This window comes from Cervus canadensis, chromosome 1 (genome assembly GCF_019320065.1).
Source record: "Cervus canadensis isolate Bull #8, Minnesota chromosome 1, ASM1932006v1, whole genome shotgun sequence".
In the NCBI taxonomy this organism is placed as follows: Eukaryota; Metazoa; Chordata; class Mammalia; order Artiodactyla; family Cervidae; genus Cervus; species Cervus canadensis.
The window spans coordinates 27,941,744-27,967,886 of NC_057386.1; the positions used below are offsets into that span (position 1 = coordinate 27,941,744).

Here is a 26,143-nt window from a genome sequence, read left to right on the forward strand (position 1 = left end):
GCCATACATATACATGTATCCATACTCCAAACTCCCTTCCCATTTAGGCTGAGCAGAGTTCCTTGTGTTATATGGTAGGTCCTTGTTGGTTATCCATTTAAGTATAGCAGTGGGGACATGTCCATCCCAAACACCCTAACTATCCCGTCCCCCCATCCTTACTCTTGGCAACCATAAGCTCGTTCTCAAAGTCTGTGAGTCTGTTTCTGTTTTGTTAATGAGTTTTATTTGTATCATGTCTCTTTGGAGTCCATACAAAAAGGATGTCATACGGATCTAGAGAGTGTCATACTGAGTGAAGTAAGTCAGACAGAGAAATATCGTTATGACATCCCTTATATGTGGAATTTAAAAAAAAAATGATACAAATGAACTTACTTAGAAGCTAACTTTTTTTAACTGATAAAGGCTCATCTAGATGAAATACAGTGTATCACTGCTTAAAAACCAGCCTAGGTTGCTTCCATGTCCTGGCTATTATAAACAGTGCTGCGATGAACATTGGGGTGCACGTGTCTCTTTCAGATCTGGCTTGCTTGGTGTGTATGACCAGAAGTGGTATTGCTGGGTCATATGGCAGTTCTATTTCCAGTTTTTTAAGAAATCTCCACACTGTTCTCCGAAACATAAAGAACATTACAGCATACTAACACATATATATGGAATTTAGAAAGATGGTAATGATAATCCTATATGCAAAACAGAAAAAGAGACACAGATGTACAGAACAGACTTTTGGACTCTGTGGAAGGCGAGGGTGGGATGTTTCGAGAGAACAGCATCGAAACACGTATATTATCTATGGTGAAACAGATCACCAGCCCAGGTTTGGATGCATGAGACAAGTGCTTGGGCCTGGTGCACTGGGAAGACTCAGAGGGATTGGGTAGAGAGGGGAGGTGGGAGGGGGGATCGGGATGGGGAACACATGTAAATCCATGGCTGATTCATGTCAATGTATGGCAAAACCCACTACAATATTGTAAAGTAATTAGCCTCCAACTAATAAAAATAAATGAAAAAAAAACCCCAGCCTACTCAGACCTATTAATCTCGTTGCTTGTAAGACATTTAAAAAATAATACAGTCTCTGCAGAATCTTTGCAAGAATATTACAAAATGGCTTCAGCTCTTAAAATGTCAGATCTTTTGAGTAGCCTTGATATAGTCCTCTGCTTGTTCACGCATAGCATGAAGTATAATCGACAACCTAACCTTTACCACTGTATGACTCTGAACAATTTTAAATGGAAAGTTCCCCCCACCCCAACTGTCCTGTTTGTGCCTTTGTCTCTTCCTTTAGATGGCCAGGACCTTCCCTATAGCACTTAAAATGAGTCATCTTTGTTGTTGATGATGATTAATTGATGATGTTGGCCTGCCAATAAATACCAGGACCTTCTAAATGGAACTTTGAATTTTAGAGGCGTCCCAGATCATATAAGACTTTAGGTTATGGAGATAAATAAACTGTCTAGCCATCTCAGCTGCTGATTAATACTATATAGTGCACCTCCCCTGATAACTCCAATCTGGGTTGCTTATCCCTTGAGTTTCATTTCTTTCAGGGAGATGGGGAGGCAGTCCAACTAGCCCTGTTGGAGTGGTTTCCATTCCCCTTAGATGAGCTAAGTACCCTTAGCTTTTCCAGAACCACTTGTAAGTGAGCATCTGAATTTCAATTTATTTTCTGGGAAGAGTTTCAACAGAGCGTAGGATTAATACTCTTCCTTTCAGGCCCATGAGGCATCATTAGCCCCATTCTATGGAGAGATACAACAGACCTGGGGTGTTTTTGGGGTTTGCCCAAGACCATGTCACCAGTAAGAGCAGGGAAGAGAAGCTGGTCCTTCTTTTTCCAAGTGCTCATTCATTCTCTCAAGAGACACGCAGTGGTAAAGAATCTGTCTGCCAATGAAGGAGATACAAGAGAGATGAGTTTGATCACTGGGTCAGGAAGATCCTCTGGAGAAGGAAATGGCAACCCACTCCAGTATTCTTACCTGGGAAATCCAATGGACAGAGGGGCCCAGTGGGCTATATATAGTCCATGGGGTTGCAAAGAGTTGGACACGCTTGAGTGCATGTGTGTGTGCATGCGTGCGTATACACACACACCAAGCTTGATGGTGTGCTGAGGCTAGAAAGGAGAATATACAAGAAGGAATACAGCCATTGGATGTAGAGGAAAGACTGTGGGCTTTGGAGTCAGACAGACCTAGATTAGACTCTAACTCTAAGACCTCTTGGCTAATGTGACCTTGGTCAGCTTACTTAAGCTTGGAAAGTCCCTGCCAAAGGGGGATCATATCATCAATTTTATGGGGTTATGATGAAGGTCATAGAGAATGTGTATGAAGCTGGCACAGAGGGAGTGCTTCAAAATTGTTCCTGTGATGAAGGCTTGAAGAATATTGTCCCTGTCCTCCCAGGGACATTGTCTGATGGAAGGCAATACGTGAAAACATACAATGAGATCACATCTCTGATGGGAACATAAAGAGTGAGGGCCCTGTGGTGTCCACTGTTTTCTACTTGATCCTAAAGCAACACAAAAATGTGACCCTGGCATGTCACTTAACCTCTAGGACACGGTTCCTCACTTGCTAAGCAAGGGAGCTGGAATATGATATCTAACTTGATGGAGTCAGTGTACCTTGGCTCTCCTGGACATATTCCCAACAAGGAGTGCCCTGCAATTTCATGTCAATGAAAAAAGTCATTCAATGAAAAAAGCTGATGGTAAAACACACCCCTATAGATAACCTAGTAACATAAGCAAAACATAACAGTGACAACTGCTATTACCTTTCTGTTGTTGTAGAAGATAAAATTCTCAGTGAATGCATCACACACTCAAGTTGCCAATAAACCCTCCATAAAGAGCTTTTCTGCAAATATTAGTGTTATATTCTGTTTATGAAGTTGATTGGGATCCCATACCCAATTATAGATTAAGGAGCTCACAGTCCAGGAAAGTTCCAGTGGAGGGTTGTGGCAGCTGGCTCTCCTGCATGCAGTGCGTCAAACCAGGCTGGACCACTGGACTAAGGATGTAGACACAGACTCTGACCACTAGACATGGACCTTGAGCCCATGGAGACTGGGATAGTTGTGAGATCAGGCAGGAATCCATGTAGAGGCCATGCATACAGATCATTTATTTAAGGATTTGACAAGACAAGGAAGGGCAGTGTAGGTGAATAACTCAGAGAAGCAGGAACGCCCAGGGACTTAAATCAGTACCAGCTATGGTTGGGTTGTGTTGGAAGGTCCTGAGGGAAGAAGAGAAGTGAAAGATGCTGGAAATATTTCAGACATCTGAGTGGAGGGAGGCAGTGTGCTTCTGTGAAAAATTTGCTTTCTTATTGGATGAAGGCTTCCTTGGTGGCTCAGATGGTAAAGAATCTGCCTGCAATGCTGGAGACTCGAGTTCAATCCCTGAGTTGGGAAGATCCCCTGGAGGAGGGCATGGCAATCCATTCCAGTATTCTTGCCTGTAGAATTCTGTGGATGGAGGAGCCTGGTGGGCTGCATCCCATGGGGTTGCAAAGAGTCGGATATGACTGAGCGACAAATACTTTCACTTTTCTCTAATGATGAGGGTGTGAGTGACAGAAGAGTGAAGTATGGAGGGTGATGAACAGGGCTTCACAGAGATGGAGGCTAAGCTTTCCATTTACCACGAGTCTTGGGCATACAGGAGTGAAATGGGAGTTTTAGGGCAATAGTCCTTTGTGAATTAGGGAGAACTGAGTCAACAGATTTCAAATGAGTAGCGTCAGATCTTAGACCAAACAGGAATGGCACTGATGTCCAGTAATAGCAAATCTAAAGCAACGCCCACCTCAGGGTTTGAGAGGAGGAACAGAGGAGCAGGCCAAGGGCGAGCCAGCCATGAGGGTGGAGACAATGGTGGGGATTCAGGAGTAAAGACGGAGGGACCACATGTTGTTTCTGATGGGGAAGTAGAGCTGGGGAGGGGCTGATAGCATCTTATTAAAATATTAAAAAAATTTTATTTTGGCCTTGCTGTGTGGCAGGCAGGATCTCAATTCTACTAACTCCCAAGCAGTAGAAGGGTGGAATTTTAACTACTGGACCTCCAGGGATGTCTCTGGCTGATAGCATCTTTGAGAAAGAGTAATGGGCTGAGTGATGGGAAGCCCCAGAGAGACAGGTGAGGAGGCTGGGTGGTTATGGGGCTGAGGGGATGAAACATAGCAGATAAGGAAGTCAGAGGCAGAGAAGGCCTCAAGCAGTGTGTTCCTTGAGCAAAGTTAAAAAACAGGCGCGATCTGCTTTATTGCTTCTACTCCAGACCTTTGATGATCTCCTATTGCTAATCATCACATACATCCTTTCACTTAACCAAAAAAACAAAATAAAACACCTCCTGTGTGGCAGGACTAAGCCACACGTTGCAGACACAGGGATGAAAAGAAACAGACACATCCCCAAGTTTCTGGAGCAGCTGAGAAGAGCGAGATAGAATCACAGAATGCATGTTGTTTAGGTTTATTCTCTTTATAAATAGAGAAAAATAAGCAGTTAGAAGGTGTCTATTGTAAAATAAAGCTAAAGAGTGAGATAACTAACCTCTTAATTCTGGCAAAGACTTGATAATCATGGAACAATGTTTTGGAGGGAGGGTTTCTAAGTTATTTTAAGAAATCATCCAGTTATTTCTGCGGAGATCAGAATTGACCAACAATCAGGAAGTTTTAAAATTCAGTGACTCAAAGTATCACACAAAAGACTGAATCTGCTATCGTTTCTCCTATTTATTTTAAAATCAGACATTGACTGATTTTGATATTCAGTTAGCAATGATACTGGGCATTTTGTTGTATGCAGGCACAGAGGTTGAGTATCATCTCCAGCGAGTTTGCAGGTTGTTTCACGACTGCTGCAGGCCTTTTGGCTGGTGGCGATGAATTCATCAACAGCCTGAGGCATCAGCAAGGCCCATCCAGAATTCTGAGGATTAATACAAAATGCAACACACTGTGCATGGGAAAAGCAATAGAAAGGGTGCTTGTGTGCCCAGTCATGTCCAACTCTGATACCATGTAGCCCTCCAGGCTCCTCTGCAAAGGAGAAAAGGAAAGCTATACCCATCTGAATGCAGAGTTACAAAGAATAGCAAGGAGAGATAAAAAAGTCTTCTTCAGGGATCAGTGCAAAGAAATAGCGGAAAACAATAGAATGGGAAAGAGTACAGATCTCTTCAAGAAAATTAGAGATACCAAGGAAACATTTCATGCAAAGATGGGCACAATAAAGGACAGAAATGGTATGGAGCTAACAGAAGCAGAAGATATTAAGAAGAGGTGGCAAGAATACATAGAAGAACTATATAAAAAAGATCTTCACGACCCAGATAATCACGATGGTGTGATCACTGATCTAGAGCCAGACACCGTGGAATATGAAGTCAAGTGGACCTTAGGAAGCATTGCTACGGACAAAGCTAGCGGAGGTGATGGAATTCCAGTTGAGCTATTTCAAGTCCTAAAAGATGATGCTGTGAAAGTGCTGCACTCAATATGCCAGCAAATTTGGAAAACTCAGCAGTGGCCAGAGGACTGGTAAAGGTCAGTTTTCATTCCAATCCTAAAGAAAGGCAATGCCAAAGAATGCTCAAACTACTGCACAATTGTACTCATCTCATACACTAATAAAGTAATGCTCAAAATTCTCCAAGCCAGGCTTCAATAGTATGTGAACCGAGAACTTCCAGATGTTCAAGCGGGATTTAGAAAAAGCTGAGGAATCAGAGATCAAATTGCCAACATCCTCTGGATCATCGAAAAAGCAAGAGAGTTCCAGAAAAACATCTACTTCTGCTTTATTGACTATGCCAAAGCCTTTGACTGAGTGGATCACAATAAACTGTGGAAAATTCTTGAAGAGATTGGAATATCAGACTACCTGACCTGCCTTTTGAGAAATCTGTATGCAGGTCAAGAAGCAACAGTTAGAAGTGGACATGGAACAACAGACTGTTTCTAAATAGGGAAAGGAGTATGTCAAGGCTGTATACTGTCACCCTGCTTATTTAACTTTTATGCAGAGTACATCATGAGAAATGCTGGGTTGAATGAAACACAGACTGGAATCAAGATTGCCGGGAGAAATATCAATAACCTCAGATATGCAGATGACACCACCCTTATGGCAGAAAGTGAAGAAGAACTAAAGAGCCTCTTGATGAAAGTGAAAGAGGAGAGTGAAAAAGTTGGCTTAAAGCTCAACATTCAGAAAACTAAGATCATGGCATCCGGTACCATCACTGCCTGGCAAATAGATGGGGAAACAGTGGAAACCATGACAGACTTTATTTTTGGGGCTCCAAAATCACTGAAGATAGTGACTGCAGCCATGAAATTAAAAGATGCTTGCTCCTTGGAAGAAAAGTTATGACCAACCTAGACAGCATATTAAAAAGCAGAGACATCACTTTGTCAACAAAGGTCCATCAGTCAAAGCTATGGTTTTTCTAGGAGTCATGTATAGATGTGAGAGTTGGACAATAAAGAAAGCTGAGCGCCAAAGAAATGATGCTTTTGAACTGTGGTGTTGGAGAAGATGCTTGAGAGTCCCTTGGACTGCAAGGAGATCCAACCAGTCCATCCTAAAGGAAATCAGTCCTGAATATTCATTGGAAGGACTGATGCTCAAGCTGAAACTCCAATACTTTGGCCACCTGATGTGAAGAACTGACTCATTTGAAAAGACCTGATGCTGGGAAAGATTGAAGGCAGGAGGAGAAGGAGATGACAGAGGGATGGTTGGATGGCATCACCACCTCAATGGACATGAGCTTGAGTAACCTCCAAGAGTTAGTGATGAACAGGGAGGCCTGGTGACTGAACTGAACTGAATTGAGGCTCCTCTGTCCATGGGATTCTCCAGGCAAGAATACTGAAGTGGGTTGTCATTTCCTCCTTCAGGGGATCTTCCTGACCCAGGGATCGAACCTGAGTCTCCTGTGTGTCCTGCCTTGGCAGGTGGATTCTTGATCACTGAGCCACTTGGGAAGCCCCAGTAAAAAGGATGAAGTGAAAGTCATTCAGTCAGGTCTGACTCTTTGCGACGCCATGGACTACACAGTCTATGGAATTCTCCAGGCCAGAACACTGGAGTGGGTAGCCATTTCCTTCTCCAGGGGATCTTCCCAACACAGGGATGGAACACAGTCTGCATTTCAGGCAGATTCTTTATCAGCTGAGCCACAAGGGAAGCCTAGTAAAAAGCGTAGCTCAGGCTGTTTCTTAGGCCAGATATAGAAAGAGTAGCTGGTAAGGAATATGGGAAAATAGGATGACGCTGGCAGGGCGCTGGTAAGGGTCTGGGAGCCTAGACTTGATTTGTCCTTGCCTAAGTCAATGAACTTTTCCAAGCCTGAGTATGTAATGGAAGGTGCTTGGATGAACACTGATGTAGGTAAGACACGTGGCCCAGACCTATCCAAACAGCGAGGGCTCCTGTTTACAGAAGCTCCAAATCGTTTCATGAGAGTGAGGAAGTGCGGAAAGCTCGCTGCATAATCCCTTCATGGAGCGAAGCAGGTGGAAATGTGGGTGCCTGTCAGCATTCCTAGAATGGACCACCAACATCTGGCCGGGAATCCCTCGCCCCTTCACCCCTTCCGCCTCGAGGTCTCCCGGGCGCCGTGGTTACTAGGCGCCAGAGCGTCCATGGCAACCATCACCCTCCGGCCGGGTTTCCCTCCTCCCTCCAGCTCCCACCACCCGCCTCTCTCTCTCCACCGGCCAATCGAATGCCGGCGAGCCCGCAGCGGCGGCCGTTGAGTGGTCCGTGGGCGCTGACGTCACAGGCGGGAGAGGCGGGGCCAGGGCGGGGCCGGTCCTCCGAGCCTCAGCGGGTTGTAGGTGTTGCGGCTGCGACCCCTCCCAGCCCACCGCCCGCTTCCCTGCCCCTCGCCTGGCACCCCTGACAGGTGAGTGGCCCCGTGGGCGCCTGACTGCCGCTGGGGCGACCCCTACAGCGCCCCCGCCCCGATTCGGACTCCAACGTCTGGCCTCCGAATTCGGGGTGAGGTCTTGGAAACCCTGGAATTCTCACCTCCCCGTCCATCTTCACTTCTCTCCTCCCACCCTTCCAAATAAAAACCACACAAACCCACAGGCACCCTTACCCAGTCCCCCAAGCCTTCCTAATGCATATTTCTGATGCTTTTCAAGGATTGAGAAGTTATTTCTAAATGCAGAACCAGGAAGGAGGCGTCAGAACCCCAGACCCTAAGTATAATTTCTTACACCTGTTACCTGTGCGGTGCCCCAACCCTGGTCCTTGTTCTCCCGAATTCCTTACCCAGGTCTTCAGAATGCAGCCAAGTGGAGGGCTGGACAACCAGTCACCTGGCCCGTCAAAGAGGTGCTGAAATTCAGATCATGGCAGTTGCTCACTGACCATGGCCTTTTCTGTTTAGCTCTGGCTATGACGTGCTCACTTGTATTTTGGCAGTTTACACCAAGTCCCTGTTTTCTCCCTGGATTCTTGTGTAGGTGTAGGTAAATAAACATTTTAGAAATGGTAAAATTACTCATTTGGCTATTGTGAAAAAAGCAAGCAAATTGTTTGACTTATAGGCCAAGTGTTTTGATAAAATTTCTTTTTCTTTTTAAAAGAAAATATTTCACAAAATAAAGTGTTCAAGCATGCATATATGCCTTGTTTAAAAAACAAACAAACAAAAAACCAAACAGCTGTTACAGGGAAGAGGCTGCCTATGTGTCCCTTGGGAATTTCATGTCCTTTTTCTCCTTCCCCACCTACCAGAATATAGTGTTTATTTATACTCTGCATATTTTTATAATTTTACTCCTTAGGTATTTATCCAGAAACCAATATATACTGTCCTTTTGAACAGTTATATAATGATATCATTCTATGCATGCTCTAGGTCATTGCTTTTAACTGTTGTGTGATAACTCTGGCATGAATTTACCACAAATTACGCATGTGTACTCCTGTCGATGGACTTTTAGGCTCTTCCCTTTTAAAAACTACTAGAAGCATATTCTTGTACATTCTAATTGTATACAAACTTGGGTTTTTGTATTTGTGTGTGTATATATATAATATATATTGAATTTTGGTTTTTAGAGAATGTGCATTTTCCACTTTAATAGATACTGCCCCATACATAGTTCTTCAGTGTGTAGTGATTTATACTCTCACGAGCAATGAAGAGAGTTTCTTATCAAGCTTTTATTTTAGAAGAAAGAGTTATTAAGCTTTTCCTGCATTCTTATTTAATATATGCATAGGGAGAAATTACTTAAACATTGAAATATGATATAATTTCTTCAAGTCTGGTACTTATTAATGTGTTAGGGGCAGTGTTTTATTTCTGTTTCAGCTTGAAATTGGAATTAAATACATATGGCCAAAGGAACAGAGGTTTTGTGTGACTCTTTCAAGCCCGTGCTGGCCACTGATCTGAGACAAGGTGTGAAACAATTCATGGAAACTTTCTGTCCTTGTCATACCTTCTGTAGACTATGATTTATAGGTTTTTATACATTAAAATATTTATGATCTTAAAGCCTTGCCTAAATGTGCTAATGTTTTTCTCTAACTTGAGGCCACTTTTTGGGTTTTAAATAGAGCTTTCCCAGACTTACAATCTCTGTGTGATTAATTATATTTTAGCATGTTAATATTTATAGAAGACTATTATAGCATTTTTCCAGTATGTAAATAACTATTGACACCACCTTCAATGAATACAGTCAAATACTGTATTTGACTTTGTAACAGGTCTTATTTCTTAAAATGCCTTTTGGTCATGACTAAAAGCAAAAAATAAAAAACAATTGCATGATTTAGGGGATGAATTTTTCCACAGCTATTTTCAGTCATCTTCCCAAAGAATTTGTTTAGTTTGCTTGCAAATATGAGATATTTATAGCATCAGTTAATGATCTTAGTATGTGCTGCTCATGGCCTCTTGGGAAGAGGTTGAGTTAGAATTTAGAAAATAATTTAAATATTGTGAAAGGCACATCACCCAAGTAAGTGATGGGCTTTTAAAAACTGATATTATTCCTTAAAACTTTGGTAGAATTTCTCATTGGACCCATCTGGGCCTGAAGCTTTCTTTGAAGAAAGATTTTAAGTTACATATTCAATTTCTTTAATTCCTATACAGCTATTCAGGTTACCTTTTTCTTCCAGTTAATTTTGACTGGTTGTGTCTGAAGAATTGTGTCTGTTTCCTCTCTGTTGTCAAATTCCTTGGCATAAGATTGTTAGTAATAGCACCTTATTAACTTTCTAATGTTTGCAAGGTCTTTAGTAGTATTCCCTCTTTCATTTCTGGTAGTACTTTGTCTTCTTTTTAAAATCTGAATCAGTCTTGTAAGAGGTTTATCAATTTTACTGTTAAGATTTCATTGCTTTCCAAAAATTTGTTCATTTTCTATTTCATTAACTTTTTATTACTTCTACTTTGGGTTTACTTTGCTTTCTTTCTTTCTTTTTTTTTGCTAGCCATTACGATGAAAGTGTAGATCATTGATTTTGGCTCATTATTTTCTAGTATAAGCATTTAAAGCTAAAAGCCTCACTCAAAATACACTTAGCTGCATTTCATAAATTGGATGTGTCCTGTTTTTTATTCTCATTCAGTTCAAAATATTTTCTAATTTCCTGTGTGATTTCTTCATTGACCCAGAGGGTATTCAGACGTGTGTTGTTTAGTTTCCTACTTTCTGAAGATTTTCCAAATACCTTTCTACTATTGATTTCTAGTTTAACTCTGATATGGTCAGAGAACATATCCTGTAGAGCTTTAATTTAATTACACTGTTGATACTTACTAGAAATTAAACTTGAGAAATTAAAAATACTAACTCTTTAAAAAACAATGTCGAAAGCCTCTTAGATAGTAGCCTAAATAACACCTTCCATTGAAAAACCATGTTTTCTGAAACCAATTTAGTGAGAAGAGTGGTGGTGGTTTACGTTTTTGGTAAAGTTTTAAAATTTCTCTTATCTGGCTCTCGTATCTGTTTCTATATTATCTGTCGTGATAGCACATATTATGTCACCTCTGGAAACCTCTAGGGTACATTTGTGAGAGAACAAGAATGAAAAAGGCAAATTGCATCTGGGTATTTTCTATAAAAATAATTTTGACCTTGTTACCCCAGAGGAGGTCTGAGGCAAGCCTATGGTTTCCTGGATCGTGTTTTGAGAACTCCTGCTCTGAAGTTTACAGAATGCATTTTTGACTTTACTGCAGTATACGTTTAAATAACATTATTCCATTTAATCATAAGACCTTACAGTAGTACTTTTCCATTTCAGCTCTCCCATCATTTGTGCTATTATTATCATACAACTTTTATTTTTTTATAATAAACTTCACAGTACATTTTTTATTATTTTTACTTTAAACAACCATCTTCTACAGAACTTTAAAAGTTAGAAAAGGTTTTTTTTTTTTCTATTAGCACACATACTTAACATTTCTGACACTTCATTCCTTTGGGCAGATCCAAGTTTCCATCTGGTATAATCTCCTTTTGCCTGAATAATTTCCTTTACCAAGTCTCTTACTGCAGTTCTGCTGCTGCTGAATTTTCTTGGCTTTTGCTCTTTTATTAAGAAAAACTTTTATTTTCAACTTCATCTTTGAAGGATACTTTCACTGGAATAGAATTCTAGAATAGAATAGGATTACAGTTTCTTCCAGTCCTTTGAAGAGGTTGTTTGATGGTCTTCTGGCTTGCAGAGCTTCTGAGAAGAATTCTTCACTTATTTTTTTTTCTTGCCTACTTAATGTGCTTTTTCCTCTGATTTAAAATTTTTCTCTTTATTGTGGACTTTCAGCACTTTTATTAAGATCAGCCTTGAGGAGTTGGTGGTAGTGGTGGTGTGTGTGCACACACACAGGCGTGTACTTATCCTCTTGGAGTGTGTGGAACTCCTTAGACCTAGCGGTTTATAGTTTTCACCAAATTTGGGAAATTTGCTGCCATTATTTCTTTAGATATGTTGTCTCCTCTCCTAATATGACATTCTGAGTACATGATGTTAGGCCACTTTATATTATACTGTAGTTTACTGAGCCCCTTTCATTTTTTTCAGTTAGTTAAAAAACTCTGTGATTTGGTTTGGTTAGATTTAAGCTCACTAATCTTTGCTTCTCTGGTGTCTATTCTGCAATTAATCCAATCCAGTGAAATTGTGAAAATATATATTGTATGTTTTATCCTTAAAGTTTCCTTTTTTAAAAAATTTATTTACTTTAATTGGAGGCTAATTACTTTACGGTATTGTAGTGGTTGTTGTCACACATTGACATGAATCAGCCATGGGTGTACATGTGTTCCCCATCCTGAACCCCCCTCCCACCTCCCTCCCCATCCCATCCCTCTGGGTCATCCCAGTGCACCAGCCCTGAGCACCCTGTCCCATGCATCAAACCTGGACTGATGATCTGTTTCACATTATCCTTGACGTTTCATTTGGTTCCTTTTTAAGTCTTCCATATTTCTATTATGTTCTTGTCTTTCTTTAAATACTTGTACATAGTTTTATATCTCCATCACATCTCTGCCATTTTTATGCCTTCTTCTGTTGACTGATTTTTTTTCCTACTTATGGGTCACATTTTTATGCTTCTTGGCATGTCTGGATGTTTCTGACTGGGTGCTGGACATTGTGGTATTATATGTTTCAGCACCTTGTTGTTGTCAGGCACTTTACTTGTGGGTTAGCTTCAGTTTTTTGAGGCCTGTATTCAAGCTTTGCTAGAGTCTTTAGTGCCTTCAGTCTAGAGATATGTCAGTCCCATTCTAATGTGTGACCTCTCTGGGGTCTCCACCAAATGCTCCAGGTGATCACTAACAGGTCTCTACTCCAACTGGTCTGGGTTCAGAATGTCTCTGTGCCTTCTCTGGCTCTAGGAATTGTTCAGCTAACAACACTGCCATCGTTCTTTGCTAAGGTCTGTGGAATGTCTCTTGATGTCTGTACAGTCTGTTACTCAGCAAAGACTCAAGTGGACCCTACATAGATTTATGGAGCTCTGTTTCTGCATAAATCGTTTTATTCCAGAATCCTGCATCACAACTTCCAGCTGTCTCAGACTTTCCAAATTCTGACCTCCTCCTAAACTCACAAATTGAGGTCAGAGCTTCCAGGCTGTGTTTGGTTTTCATCTGTTTTCCCCATGGTCTGGAAATTGCCTCCAGGTGATCAGAGGGCTCACTGTATTTGTTTTTCTTCTCTCAGGGATTGGAGTCCTGTGCTGCCTGAAAACAGTTGCTGCATATATTTTGTCTAGTTTTTTAGTTGGAAGAGGCTAAGTCTACTTTTTATTGCTCTTTCCTGGTTGAAGGAAGAAATCTATTTTGAGTTAAGTATTTTAGGGGCCATGACATTCTTAATTTTCTTGGCCAATGTGGGGGAAAAAATTACCATGCTGTTGTCTTTTATTAGGTCTTCCTAAATGGCTTATAGGGCTTCCCAAGTGGTGGAGTGGTAAAGAATCCACCTGCCAATGCAGGAGACACAAGAGTCATGGATTCGATCCCTGGAGTCAGGAAGATCCCCTGGAATAGGAAACAGCAACCCACACCAGTATTCTTGCCTGGAAAATTCTATGGGCAGAGGAGCCTGTCAGGCCACAGTTCCTGGGGTCACAAAAAGTCAGAGACGACTGAGCAATTGAGCACAGTCATGGCTGATAAGATAGAATATGGAATATTGGAGTCTGGAATAGAGAGAGAATATTGTCTCTCATGTGAAACTTACTGCCATATGTGAGGAGCTCTATATCTGGGAACTTTTTAAGCAACTGAGTTTATACTTCAGATTCCAGGTTTTAAATTATATCCCATCTCTAATTTAAAAATATCACTGGATGCTTTTACAAGCCATATTGATTTTCTCAATTCATAGGTCTTCTCTGGCTTGTGAACCTCAGCCTTTCACATATTACCCTTTGGAGTGGATGACTCATGGTTCAATATTTGACAAATAGGGATTGAAATGCCTTACGATTCAACATCATAGGTGTCGATTAAATACATGTAGTAATTCTACACCTGGAATTCCATGGTTGAAGAACCAAGTGTGACATTAACTTTTAGATTCATTGTTGTCAGTAATTAAAAAAAAGCCAATCAAGAGTGGTCCAGTCTTACTTGAAGCTTCTGTCTCAAAGAAAACTGACCAGTTTATTTCTATATGGGACTTGAGGAAGAGGTTGAAACTAAAAGTAGCCATGAGGACCCTAAGGTCTCAAGTTACTTTGAATTTGCTTTTTCAAAAGGCAGTGTGTTCTTTTGAACCAGTTCTAATGAGATGGATGAAACTGGAGCCCATTATACAGAGTGAAGTAAGCCAGAAAGATAAAGAACATTACAGCATACTAACACATATATATGGAATTTAGAAAGATGGTAACGACAACCCTATATGCAAAACAGAAAAAGAGACACAGAAGTACAGAACAGACTTTTGAACTCTGTGGGAGAAGGTGAGGGTGGGATGTTGCGAAAGAACAGCATGTATATTATCTATGGTGAAACAGGTCACCAGCCCAGGTGGGATGCATGAGACAAGTGCTTGAACCTGGTGCACTGGGAAGACCCAGAGGAATCGGGTGGAGAGGGAGGTGGGAGGGGGGATCGGGATGGGGAATACGTGTAACTCTATTGCTGATTCATGTCAATGTATGACAAAACCCACTGAAAAAATAAATAAATTAAAAAAAAAAAAAAAAAGGCAGTGTGTTTCAAACAGAGATTCACAATGGCAAGTGGTTGTTAAGGCTTTTGTTTTCTCTGTTGTAACCTAAGCTTGGCCAGTATAGGCATTTGGGGACTGAGGGAGGGGAGAATTAGGAAATAGTCAGGGAGCTAGTGTTGTGGGGGACACCACCTGTGGCGGTGGGCAGCTGTTTCATCACATGTGGTCCGAATGGATTTTGATTCAGCCACAGTTCAACAAATAGATCATTTTGTGGTTTGGGTACCAATGGTGTCAAAACAGCTATTTAAAGAATCATTGAACTTGTTTTGTTTATTTGTTTGTTTTGAGCAGACTACAAAATCGGATCTGATATTATTTTTTATTTTCAGTAAAAGAGTCCATAGACATTAACCCCCAAGTAGAATGATATTTAGACGCTGAAATGTATGTCATAGTCTATGGCATCCTTGGCTTTGTGGACTGACAGTGACCTCAAATTTCAGACAATAGAATACTTTTCAGCTGGTAAAAAAGGGTGTGCTAAGTCATTTCAGTTGTGTCCTACTCTTTGAGACCCTATGGACTGTGATCCTCCAGGCAAGAACACTGGAGTGGACTGCCATGCCATCCTCCAGGGGATCTTTCTGACCTAAGGATCAAACCTGTGTCTCTTACATCTCCTGCATTGGCAGATGGGTTCTTTACAACTAGCATCACCTGGGAAGCCCCCAAAAAGGATGAAGTGCATCTATATGTTTTAATAAGGAGAGAGATCCAAAATACATTTATTTTAAAAAATGCATGTTATATATATATTATATATATATAATATATATATAATGCAAAAATGCATTAATGATTAAGATAATGATTAAGGTAATTCAGTTTTTGTGTTAAAAAGCCCTGTGCATATGTATGTTAGGGAGATGTATATAGATTTAAAAATAGTATATGTGTTAGTATAAGAAAAGGAAAAATCTGGAAAGATAAAGCTATTAATGAACTATTCACAATGTATACTTCTGAAGAGTAGTTTTTTGATGGGAAAGAATGGATAGTCATCTTTTACTTTGTTTACTCCTTGACATTAGTAATTTTTAAAGTTAACATTTATGAGCATTGACTTTGTGCTCGGAACTGTGCTAAGTATTCCAAACACTCAGCCTCATCCTCCTCGATCCTCATAGCCCTGCAGGGGCTGAGTTACATGTCTGTGTATATTGGGGGTGGCAAGTTGCCACAAAAAGGGTGTCAGGGTACTTCCTTGAACTATGTTTGCATACTTGCCATTGCTACTCTGATTGCATGTTTATTTAGGAAGCTCGATGGGGGCTGGGGCCGGGGAATACTACCAAGTAACCCCTTGCTGCTAATACTGCTTGTAGCAATCCAAAGTAGTGATTGCTATTATTATTCCCAATTTAGAGATGAGGCACTGCGAGGTTAAATCATTTGCACAGGTGTCACAGCTAGTAAAGAGCTCAGCCAAGATTTGAACCCAACCTGTTAAAAAGCATGGTTCAGGCTCTTGATTTGAATCTGTTACAAGACAATGTTACTTCTCATAATTAAAAAAAAAAAGTTTCAAAAACTCAAATGGCCAAAATCTACAAAAATGTGATTTGACTACAGTCTAGAGATACAGAGATAAAAAAAAATGGGGGTATGTTATCACTAGTAAAGGTGGACATCAAATTAAAACAAATATCTAATGTGTTATCATTGCTACTTATAGTAAGGCAGATGTGACCTTTTATGTGTAAGTTTTTGCCTAAGTTAGTTTATATGACTATCTATTTTTGCCTCCCCCTGACCTCTTTTAAACAGGAGAGGTTTACAAATAGTGTTTGAGCATCATGGAGCTTCTAGGTTCTACCTTAACGGCAACTTATGCCCACCCTAGACCAACACCAACCAACTTCCTACCAGCCATCAGTACCATGGCTTCAAGCTACAGGGATCGCTTCCCCCACTACAATTTGACCCATAGCCTGAGCCTGCCTTGGAGACCAAGCACATACTACAAAGCAGCGTCCAACTGGCCAACCTTGGATCCGTACTGCACCAGATCTCAGAGGGTGTCCGAGAGCACCATGCTACCTTTTGTTTCCAACAGAACCACCCTCTTCACCAGGTATACACCTGACGATTGGTACAGGTCCAACCTAACCAACTTTCAAGAGTCCAACACTTCCCGACACAATTCAGAGAGACTAAGGGTGGACACATCTCGCTTGATTCAAGACAAATACCAACAAACGAGAAAAACCCAGGCAGACTCCACCCAAAACTTGGGAGAACGAGTCAATGACATAGGGTTTTGGAAATCTGAAATCATTCATGAGTTGGATGCAATGATTGGAGAGACAAATGAACTAACTGACATTAAGAAAAGATTGGAGAGGGCTTTGATGGAGACAGAAGCCCCTCTTCAGGTAAATATAAGGCTTTATTAATGGATTATAACCCAGTCATTGAATTGTCAAGATCATTTATCTATTGCAGTATTATTTCACTTAACCTGTAGGAGCCAAGCCCCTATAAATATATCTGTAACAAGTTTCATTGATGATAAAACCACTGCTATTTTTCACACATTTTTTCAGAACAGCCATTTAACTAGAAAGAATTTGGGAATTCTCTGGTGGTCCAGTGGTTAGGACTCTGTGTTTTCACTGCTGAGGTCACTGGTAAAATCCATGGTTGGAGAACAAAGATCTCCTCTCGCAAGCACAGTGGCACAGCCAAAAAAAAAAAAAAAAACGGGAAAATTCTGCACACAGGCTAATTAAAGCAACATTCTTCAGTTCAGTCACTCACTTATGTCCAACTCTTTGTGATCCCATGGACTGCAGCACGCTAGGCTTCCCTGTCCATCACCAACTCCCAGAGCTTGCTCAAACACATGTCCATTGAGTCGGTGATGCCATCCAACCATCTCATCCTCTGTCATCCTCTTCTCCTCCTGCCTTCAATCTTTCCCAGCATCAGGGTCTTTTCCAGTGAGTCAGTTCTTTGCAACAGGTGCCCAAAGTATTGGAGTTTCAGATTCAGCATCTGTCCTTCCAATGAATATTCAGGACTGATTTCCTTTAGGATTGACTGGTTTGATCTCTTTTCCATCCAAGGGACCCTCAAGAGTCTTCTCCAACACCACAGTTCCAAAACATCAATTCTTCAGTAATCAGCTTTCTTTATAGTCCAACTCTCATGTCCATGCATTACTATATCTCACATCCATCCATACATACATGTAGTCCAGCTCTCCCACCATACATGGTGGAGAGTTCTGACAGAACATGGTCCACTGGAGAAGGGAATGGCAAACCACTTCAGTATTCTTGCCACGAGAACCCCATGAACAGTATGAAAAAGCGACATTCTTAGGACACACAGTGTTTTATGGTGAAAATGCCATTTTCCCATCTCTTAAATAGGCTGCTTGGTCATTGCTGTCCCTGGTCTAATATAAACATTGTTTGAAAGGAAAAAGATAAGCTGTTCTTTTAGTCTATGTCATGAAATGCCTTCTGAATGCATGTGGTGATTCCACTTTGGGGCACAGTGAAATGATCAAATGAGACCTTCTTAGGAGATGGAATGAGTTTGATTAAATAGAGAAATGGGATGGAGGTTGAGCCAGTTGTGGTCTTGGAGGCAGCCTTTCATCTGGTTACTGGCTTCTGATTAGGCTTCTGAGTAGAGATCCAATTACCGCTAACCCTCTGAGTGTATGTTGCTCCCCTCCTTACCCTGACCACATTCTGTCCACTACCATTGAAAGAAAACATTCTGTCTCTGAAGATGTGCAAATGACAAATTATTTGAGAAGTTGTATGTATGTGGATGGGCAAGGCTAACACCATTTTACTCCTTGTTTGTATAACTCATTTTCCAAGTGATAAGCATTTACAGTAGGTCTTATTTTATGGCATCTGTAGTAGAAGAGATTAGAGTATTGAGGAGCTGGAAGTCTAGTGGGTTGGAGGGTTTGCTGGAGACCCCTCCCCCACACTGTAACTTCTCACTGTGCCTCCTCCTCACTGAACACAAGTGCACACAAATACGCAGAACCACAGAAATCCTGAGAAAGGTCTATAGGACACTAATGAGATTGTTTTAAATGAACTTACCATGAATTTTTTTTTGGGGGGGATAAGAAGTCCTTCCGTACTTTCTCTGAGCTCTGGATCATTTTGAGGATTTCTGGTCTGTTCTACATCCCTCCCACTCCCACTTTAATGAACCCTTAAAATGATAGCCACTTACTTTTACTTAATTCCAGAGGAGATTAAATTTCTTCCCTTACCATTCCTTTCAGTGATGACTGCTTTCCATAAGATGGGTATAATTTAAATTTCTTTTCTGCAGTTTTTTTGGTCCAGATATCTTGTGTGTTTAAACATTTACAATCAGCACAGTAGCAGAAGACCCTAATTAAAATGAGAATTAGTCACATGAACAGATATATCTCAAAAGAGGATATACAGATAGCCCACTGTATGTAAGAAAAAATATTAAAACTCAGTGATAAACTTGCAAGCTGAAACAAATGCAAGCTAAGGCATGAAGTGAAACTTTGGCTCATTCAAATTTGCAAAAATGAAAACTGATAATGTATAGGGTCAGCAAAAATGCAGAAGACAGATACTCCGTATATTGCTAGTAGACTATGGATGAGTAGAAACTTGCTGGGAAAAGATGGAGCTGGTGGCCAGAGGGTCCCACGAGGAACGTGTGCTGCCCTGAGCCTGCAGGAGGGACGGTGAGATGCCCAGCATCCCACCCGCACAGCTGGAATCAGGGGGACTGGAGCTGACCTGCCACGGAGATTGGCCCCAGGCCTGCCTTCAGGGCCCTCAGCATCAGGACCAGACACAAAAGATTTTCATGTGCCCAGTGGCAGCCTTTCAAGCCTGTCTCCTTGAGAGGGGCCCCATTCGTGTCTGAAGGGGCATTTGGGAGTACCCTTCATCAATGGCTGTGCCCAGAGGGACAGTGACTTCACCCCCTGCCCTGGGGTAGAAGCCCTGGCACCCTGGGTAGGATGAGGGGCAATGACACATCTACCTACAATGTTCATCTACCTCCTAGGCCTGACCCCTTGGGGTACCTCCACCCCAGGATCACCTGACTCAGGCCCCCCGCCTTGCTCCTGTGCAGACTCTATACCCCATGGCCAAACACGCCATGCAGCTGTTTCCTTCCTTTGCTGGGAACTCAGGGCTCTGCTCCAATGTCCCCTCCTAAGAAAAGCCTTCCCTGGGCTCCAGGATGCCCAGTGTTACTCCACCAGAGCCTGTTAGATCACATTTCCACCTGTGGCTGAAGCCCTTTTTAGACCAGGAGCCCCTGAAAGCAGCAAACATTTTGTTTTTGGCAGTGCTCAGCATGGCATACTTTTAAAAATCCAAAGAAACATATAAAGCGTGAAGTATTATCAACATAAACATGAAGGGGATGTTAATCAAGGGCCTGCCTGACCTCTCAGAGGATGCTTGTCGTGGTATTAAAAAAGGCACATACTATGTAGAAAAAAAAAAAAGAAACTTGCTGGGAAGCAATTTTGTAATACACAGTAAAAACAGAATTTAAAAAAAAAAATCAGCATTTCCTTCAACTCATTAATTCATCTTCTAGTAAGTGTACATTGTACTATTAAAAAATTAGAGATTCACTCCAAGATTTTGTTCAATGACATTATATCCAGATTATGGTGTACATACTATTATATTTTATGCTTTAAAAATTTTTAACATTATACAGTCATCCCACGTCATGAAATACTCTTTGAAAAATAGTATTTTAACACATAATGTTCTTTCATACATAATTTAGTTGTTCGCTACCTAAGCTGTTTTCTATTGAAGTCATTAACATACTTTGTCTCAAAGACTATTTCAGGTCTACTATTTAATATCAATCCTAAAATGTAAAATTATGAGGGCATTATAACTTCTGTTTTGTTAAAAGCAAACACAATGATGATAAGAGTATGAATAACATTTTCAACTTCTCTCTTTTTTTCTATTTAATGACCTAGGTGTACTATTTTTATAATTAGGAAAGCAATAAATGGTACTTAATAATCACCTGGATTTTTGGCTTCACAAATGTTTTGGTGTCTTTAAATAATCACTTGTTTATTCCTCTTCTCAGTAGAAAATATTTAGAAATAATATCTTGAAGACTATGATTTGGGTTATTGAACTATTCTCTAGAAGGAATTAATGCCAAATAATTTTCTTAGATGATCTGTGGGGATTAGGTAGGACACCATCTGCTTCATTTTGTCAACTTTCCAAATCAGTAGTTTTTCAAACTCTTTACCTTTTCACTAGCAGTAGGGATTCATTTAGTTGTCACAGTGAGTTTCTTGTTTGGTTTTCAACAAAATGGCTAGAAAAGTTGGTATTGGGAGTATTTATTGACCTGTCTTAGAAACAGGTTTATTAGAAGTGCTAGTCACTGATTTTAGTCAGTTTGTATTAGTGTGTTTCCCATTATTTCTGTGTCTGTAGGTAGCCCGAGAATGTCTATTTCATCGAGAGAAGAGAATGGGAATTGATCTAGTTCATGATGAAGTGGAAAAGGAGCTGCTGACGGTAAATATGGGGCAAATCCTTCAATAACAAGAAACTTACTTGCAAATGTGCATTTACCATTTAATGTATAGAAACGAAAATGATGTTTCATAAAGACACTTATAAGTAAGGAGTTATAGTATCAGATATTTATAGCATTTAGAAAAAAATACATTTAATTTTTTTTATTGAAATGTAGTTGATTTACAACAGGCTTCCCTGATAACTCAGTTGGTAAAGAATCCACCTGCAATGCAGAGGACCCTGGTTCGATTCCTGGGTTGGGAAGATCCACTGGAGAAAGGATAGGCTACCCACTCCAGTATTCTTGGGCTTCCCTTGTGGCTCAGCTGGTAAAGAATCTGCCTGCAATGCAGGAGACCTGGGTTCAGTCTCTGGGTTGGGAACATGCCCTGGAAGGGGGAAAGGCTACCCACTCCAGTATTTCTGGCCTGGATAATTCCATGGACTATATAGTCCCTGGGGTCGCGAAGAGTCGGACATGACTGAGCAACTTTCACTTTGTTAGCTTCTGGTGTATAGCAGAGTGATTCATATATGAGTGTGTGTGTGTGTATAAAATATACACATGTATGTATACAGTTTCATATTCTTTTCTATTATGGTTTTTTACAAGATATTGAATATAGTTCCCTGTGCTATACAGTAGGAGTGTGTTATTTTTTTATAAAGATATATTTTTGGGGGGGTTATAAAAGTAGTAGATATTTCCTGAGGGAATTTGAAAAATGCAATAAATATAAAAATAGATAAAGAAGATAAAAAAAGAAAAGATAAAAATCACTCAAAGTTCACTTAGGAATGACTATTCATTTTAGAGTGTTTTGGTCTTCTTTGTAATCATGCTTAGGTAGACGTCACCCAATCTGAAGACACACAAACATGTCTTCAAGATTAGAATTATACTATATCTATGAATTTGAATGTGCTTTTTTTGATGGGATACAGGCTCAGTGTTTATTCTTAAATGTAGATTTGGAAAGGCAGTGCTACTTTTTAAGACAATGTTTTAGAGCATTTTTAGGTTCACAGCCAAACAGAGGGGAAGGTACAGAGATTTCCAAGTGGCCCTTGCCCTCATACAGGCATGGTATTAATAACTGTATGTATTTCTGATTATTTCCTTAGAATACTTTTTTGAAAATGTAATTGATTTGTCAGAGGGTACATGCATTTGTAGAGCTTTTGACATGCAGCGAAATTGCCATCCAGAAGCTTATAGTTATATCTGATGCATGGTACTGGCCCTCCCATTAGGCTCTCTTCCACCTCCCACCAACTGAAGATGATTTTGTTCTCCATTCTCTGATCTTACCTCCTAGGCTCTCTCTCACAAGGTCTCTGCCATTCCTTAAAGGTTTCAGTTCTTATGTACCTCGTACTCTTCCCTGTTTCTGTTTTTCAGCTTGCATAACTCTATTAAGCATTCATTCTGCATCCCCCAAGTGCCAAACATATGTCCGTTGGTAACTCATTTTTTCATTCACGTTCAAGAAGCCTGAAAGTGAACTGTTGTTGGGCCCTGATGCCTTCTGCCTTCCCTTCCTATTGAGGGACCTGTTACTGGTTCTACAACTCTGTCCCAGGAGGATTCTGCTCCGAGACAGTATTGAATAGAACCTTGATGCCAGCATGGAAAGAATGTCTGACTGGGTTCTTAACGCCAGTAGCAAGACATGCCTCCCCTATCTGGGATTTTCGCCTCTAAATAGGTTGGGGGACTACAGCCCCCTCACAACTGACCGGGTGATGGGTCAACTTCAAGTGATGGGGGAACAAATACTGAGAATGCAGATCTCTAAGGAAATACCTTCTGCATCCCAAACTCAAGGATACATGAGAATTTGAGAGTATCATCATTACAAAACACTGTATATAGAAACCGTGGTAGTCCAGTGGTTAAGATTCCACACTTAAACTGCATGGGGCATGGGTTTGATTCCTGATTGGGGAACTAAGATTCCACAAAACAAAACCCCCAACAACAACAAAAAACCAAAACCAAAACAAAACAAAAACAACCCCACAAAGAAATGGAGTGTCTACTCCTATAGGTGATATTTGCCATCATCCAGATTCCAGATACAATTGGACTTACAGTTTGATTTTTAAAGTTTGATTTTAGTAACCTCTTCCCTGATAGCTCAGTTGGTAAAGAATCTGCCTGCAATGCAGGAGACCCCTGTTCAACTCCTGGGTTGGGAGGATCCACTGGAGAAGAGTAGGCTATCCACTCCAGTATTCTTGGGCTTCCCTTGTGGCTCAGCTGATAAAGAATCTGCCTGCAATGTGGGAGACCTGGGTTCGATCCCTGGGTTGGGAAGGTCCCCTGGAGAAGGGAAAGGCTACCCACTCCAGTATCCTGGCCTGGAGAATTCCATAGACTGTATAGTCCGTGGGGTCGCCAAAAGTCGGACATGACTGAGCAACTTTCACTTTCACTCTGTCTGTTAAGAGTGTGTTAGATGACCCACTTTCCCCAAACTTAAAAAGGCTCAGTTAACATGGATACATAGAACGACACTGCGTTAGAAGCAGGGTCTGGGTTTAACAGTGAGGTCCCAGAAATGACTGTATGTCCACAGTTCAGGGTGTAGCCGAGTCAGCACACAGCCACACGTGTGGTCAGCATTCAGGGTTCTGTGACCTGGCCGATGTCCCTCAGCTGAGAATAGGGTGGAGCCCACATTGTACGTGAGGATCAAGTTCTGAGTCACGCTCTATGACCCATGTCATGTTGTATAAGGTCCACGCCTTATTGAGAGCTTTTCACCTGCAAGGCATGTAATTATCTACCCTGCAGCCTAGAAAGGTAAGTGTTATCTCCCTTAGTTTATAACTTGCCTTTGGTCCCAGCATCTGCAAAGCCAGTCTTGGAGCTGGGCTATCTGATGCCAAGAGTGTCTTTAACCACTATCCCACCCAAGACCCAGGAGTGTGAGGTGACAAGGCGGGGTTTTGCTTGAGATGAGGGGAAGCCAAAGGCTGTGAAGTCTCTATTCTCTCCCCCAACCCCTCTCCCCATCCTGAGATTATATAGCTCCCAAGAGGAGACCCATAATGAGATGCCTCACAAAGGTTTCACCTGCTCAAAGAGTAGGATTCATTCGAGATTCTTCAAATGCCTGGATGTGACTCCTTGTTCTCTTTCCATCTTAAGCCATGACATATTTACTCTGATCACTGAGACTCTGAGAAACGCAGAGCAGTCACCGTGACCCTTTTATTCATGGGGTTTATTGATCCTCCCCAAGTTCAGGATCCAGAGGGAGTGGGCCCACTTGCCAGGCTCCTAGTGTGCTGTTCTTGGGTTTCCTGCTGTGATCTCTGTTTGCTTCCCGGGGTGTCGGGCGGTAGCTATTGATCTGATTACATTTGGGCTCTTCTCACACTTCTGCCTTCTGTCTGTGTCCACCATCTTCTGTAAACATTCTTTTCATGGGTGGTTGAGGGGATAAGGCGTTTGACTTGCATTTGCTTCCATTGGGAGCATTTCCTGGAGGTCCATGGATGAGTACGAATTAGTAGGTGTTAGCGTTGGGGAACAGGTTCCAAAAGTCTTTGGTTTCAGGCATTCCCTATCCCCATGAAGCCTTCTACCTCCAACCATGACATTCACCATATGACATTATTTAAATTCAGATGTAAAAAATACCGCTGAAGGATCCTATAGCAAGTGTCTCATTAAATGTAGTTTTTTTCCACTTGAAGTTCCAGGAATTCCCTCTGTGTGCATCGTGTACACATAGCATAAAAGCTTACTGAGAATTTGGGTTTTAAGTGGTGTTTTCTAAGCAGTATTCCATGGATCCTTTGTCAACACCTCTGTGAACTAGCTATACACACACCAAGCCAGAGAGAAAGATGAAGACTGAATAGTACTAAAAATCAAAGACATGCACAGCCTACAATGGGAATATGTGAGAAACCCTTGCTGCCTGTAAGAGCAGGGCAACTTGGTCACATGTTGTGGGAATTTAGCTTTTCATTTACTCCAATCATTCAGAGTATCGGAGGATCAGGCAGGAGGCTTATCACTGAAATAAGCTCTAGGCATGATATTTTTATGCTCACCAATTAAGCAATGAAAGAATAAGAAGATTATATGGTTGAGTAGTAATTAACATTGAAGAGAAGACTTTAAAATCAAATTAATGAAAGCAGAAACCCAAAGGGGGAACTTTTAAGAGTTTAACACCATAGAAATCATAAATGTCTGTATCAAAAAACACCACACACAAAATACAAAGGCAAGGACCAAACTGGTAAAAAAATATTTTATGACACATATGTTGTACTTACGACATATAATGGGAAAAGATTGAATTCTAAATATAAGAATATTTATAAATAAGAAAAACATAGCAGAAAAGCTATGAACACAATACAAGTACATGAACAGGTGGTTCACAAAAGAAGAAAGTCAAATCATGAACAAATACATAGTCATAATATAAAAATGCAAATCTGGACAAGTATGCTTTTATGTGGGGGGCTTGTCACGTTGGCAAAGATTGAGAGCATTCATAGTGTCCACTGGGTGTGCAAGGCGAGGAAATTCACCTTCATTTATTGTTAGATTAATAATTGGGGATAACTTTTCTGAAGGGCAACTTGGCTGCACGTGTCAAAACCTTGAAAAAAAGCATCCCCATTGGCGATGTCTAAATATTTTTGAGATTGTTCATCGCAGTATTGTTTTATGTCACGGGAGAGTGTTCAGGAGTTCATTATTCAATAGGCTGGTATGATCATTTTTCACTTGAAAAAGTGGCAACAGTGCTTATGTGCACTTCTTA

At 41.0% G+C, this 26,143-nt stretch overlaps 1 protein-coding gene across 2 annotated transcripts in view; it reads left to right on the top strand.

Annotated features, from left to right (window-relative positions):
- Positions 1-7,857: 7,857 nt before the first annotated feature.
- The window catches only part of TEKT3 (tektin 3), a 36,296-nt gene continuing 18,010 nt past the window's right edge, over positions 7,858-26,143 (top strand). The window contains exons 1-4 of one of the 2 annotated variants that reach the window (XM_043473644.1): positions 7,879-7,966; positions 13,276-13,398; positions 16,567-17,174; positions 21,261-21,344. In XM_043473644.1, coding sequence (XP_043329579.1) covers positions 16,596-17,174; positions 21,261-21,344 — 663 coding nt within the window. In that variant the 5' untranslated portion in view covers positions 7,879-7,966; positions 13,276-13,398; positions 16,567-16,595. Of the gene's footprint in view, positions 7,967-13,275; positions 13,399-16,566; positions 17,175-21,260; positions 21,345-26,143 lie in introns of both variants that reach the window. The other variant, XM_043473639.1, reaches the window with a different exon arrangement.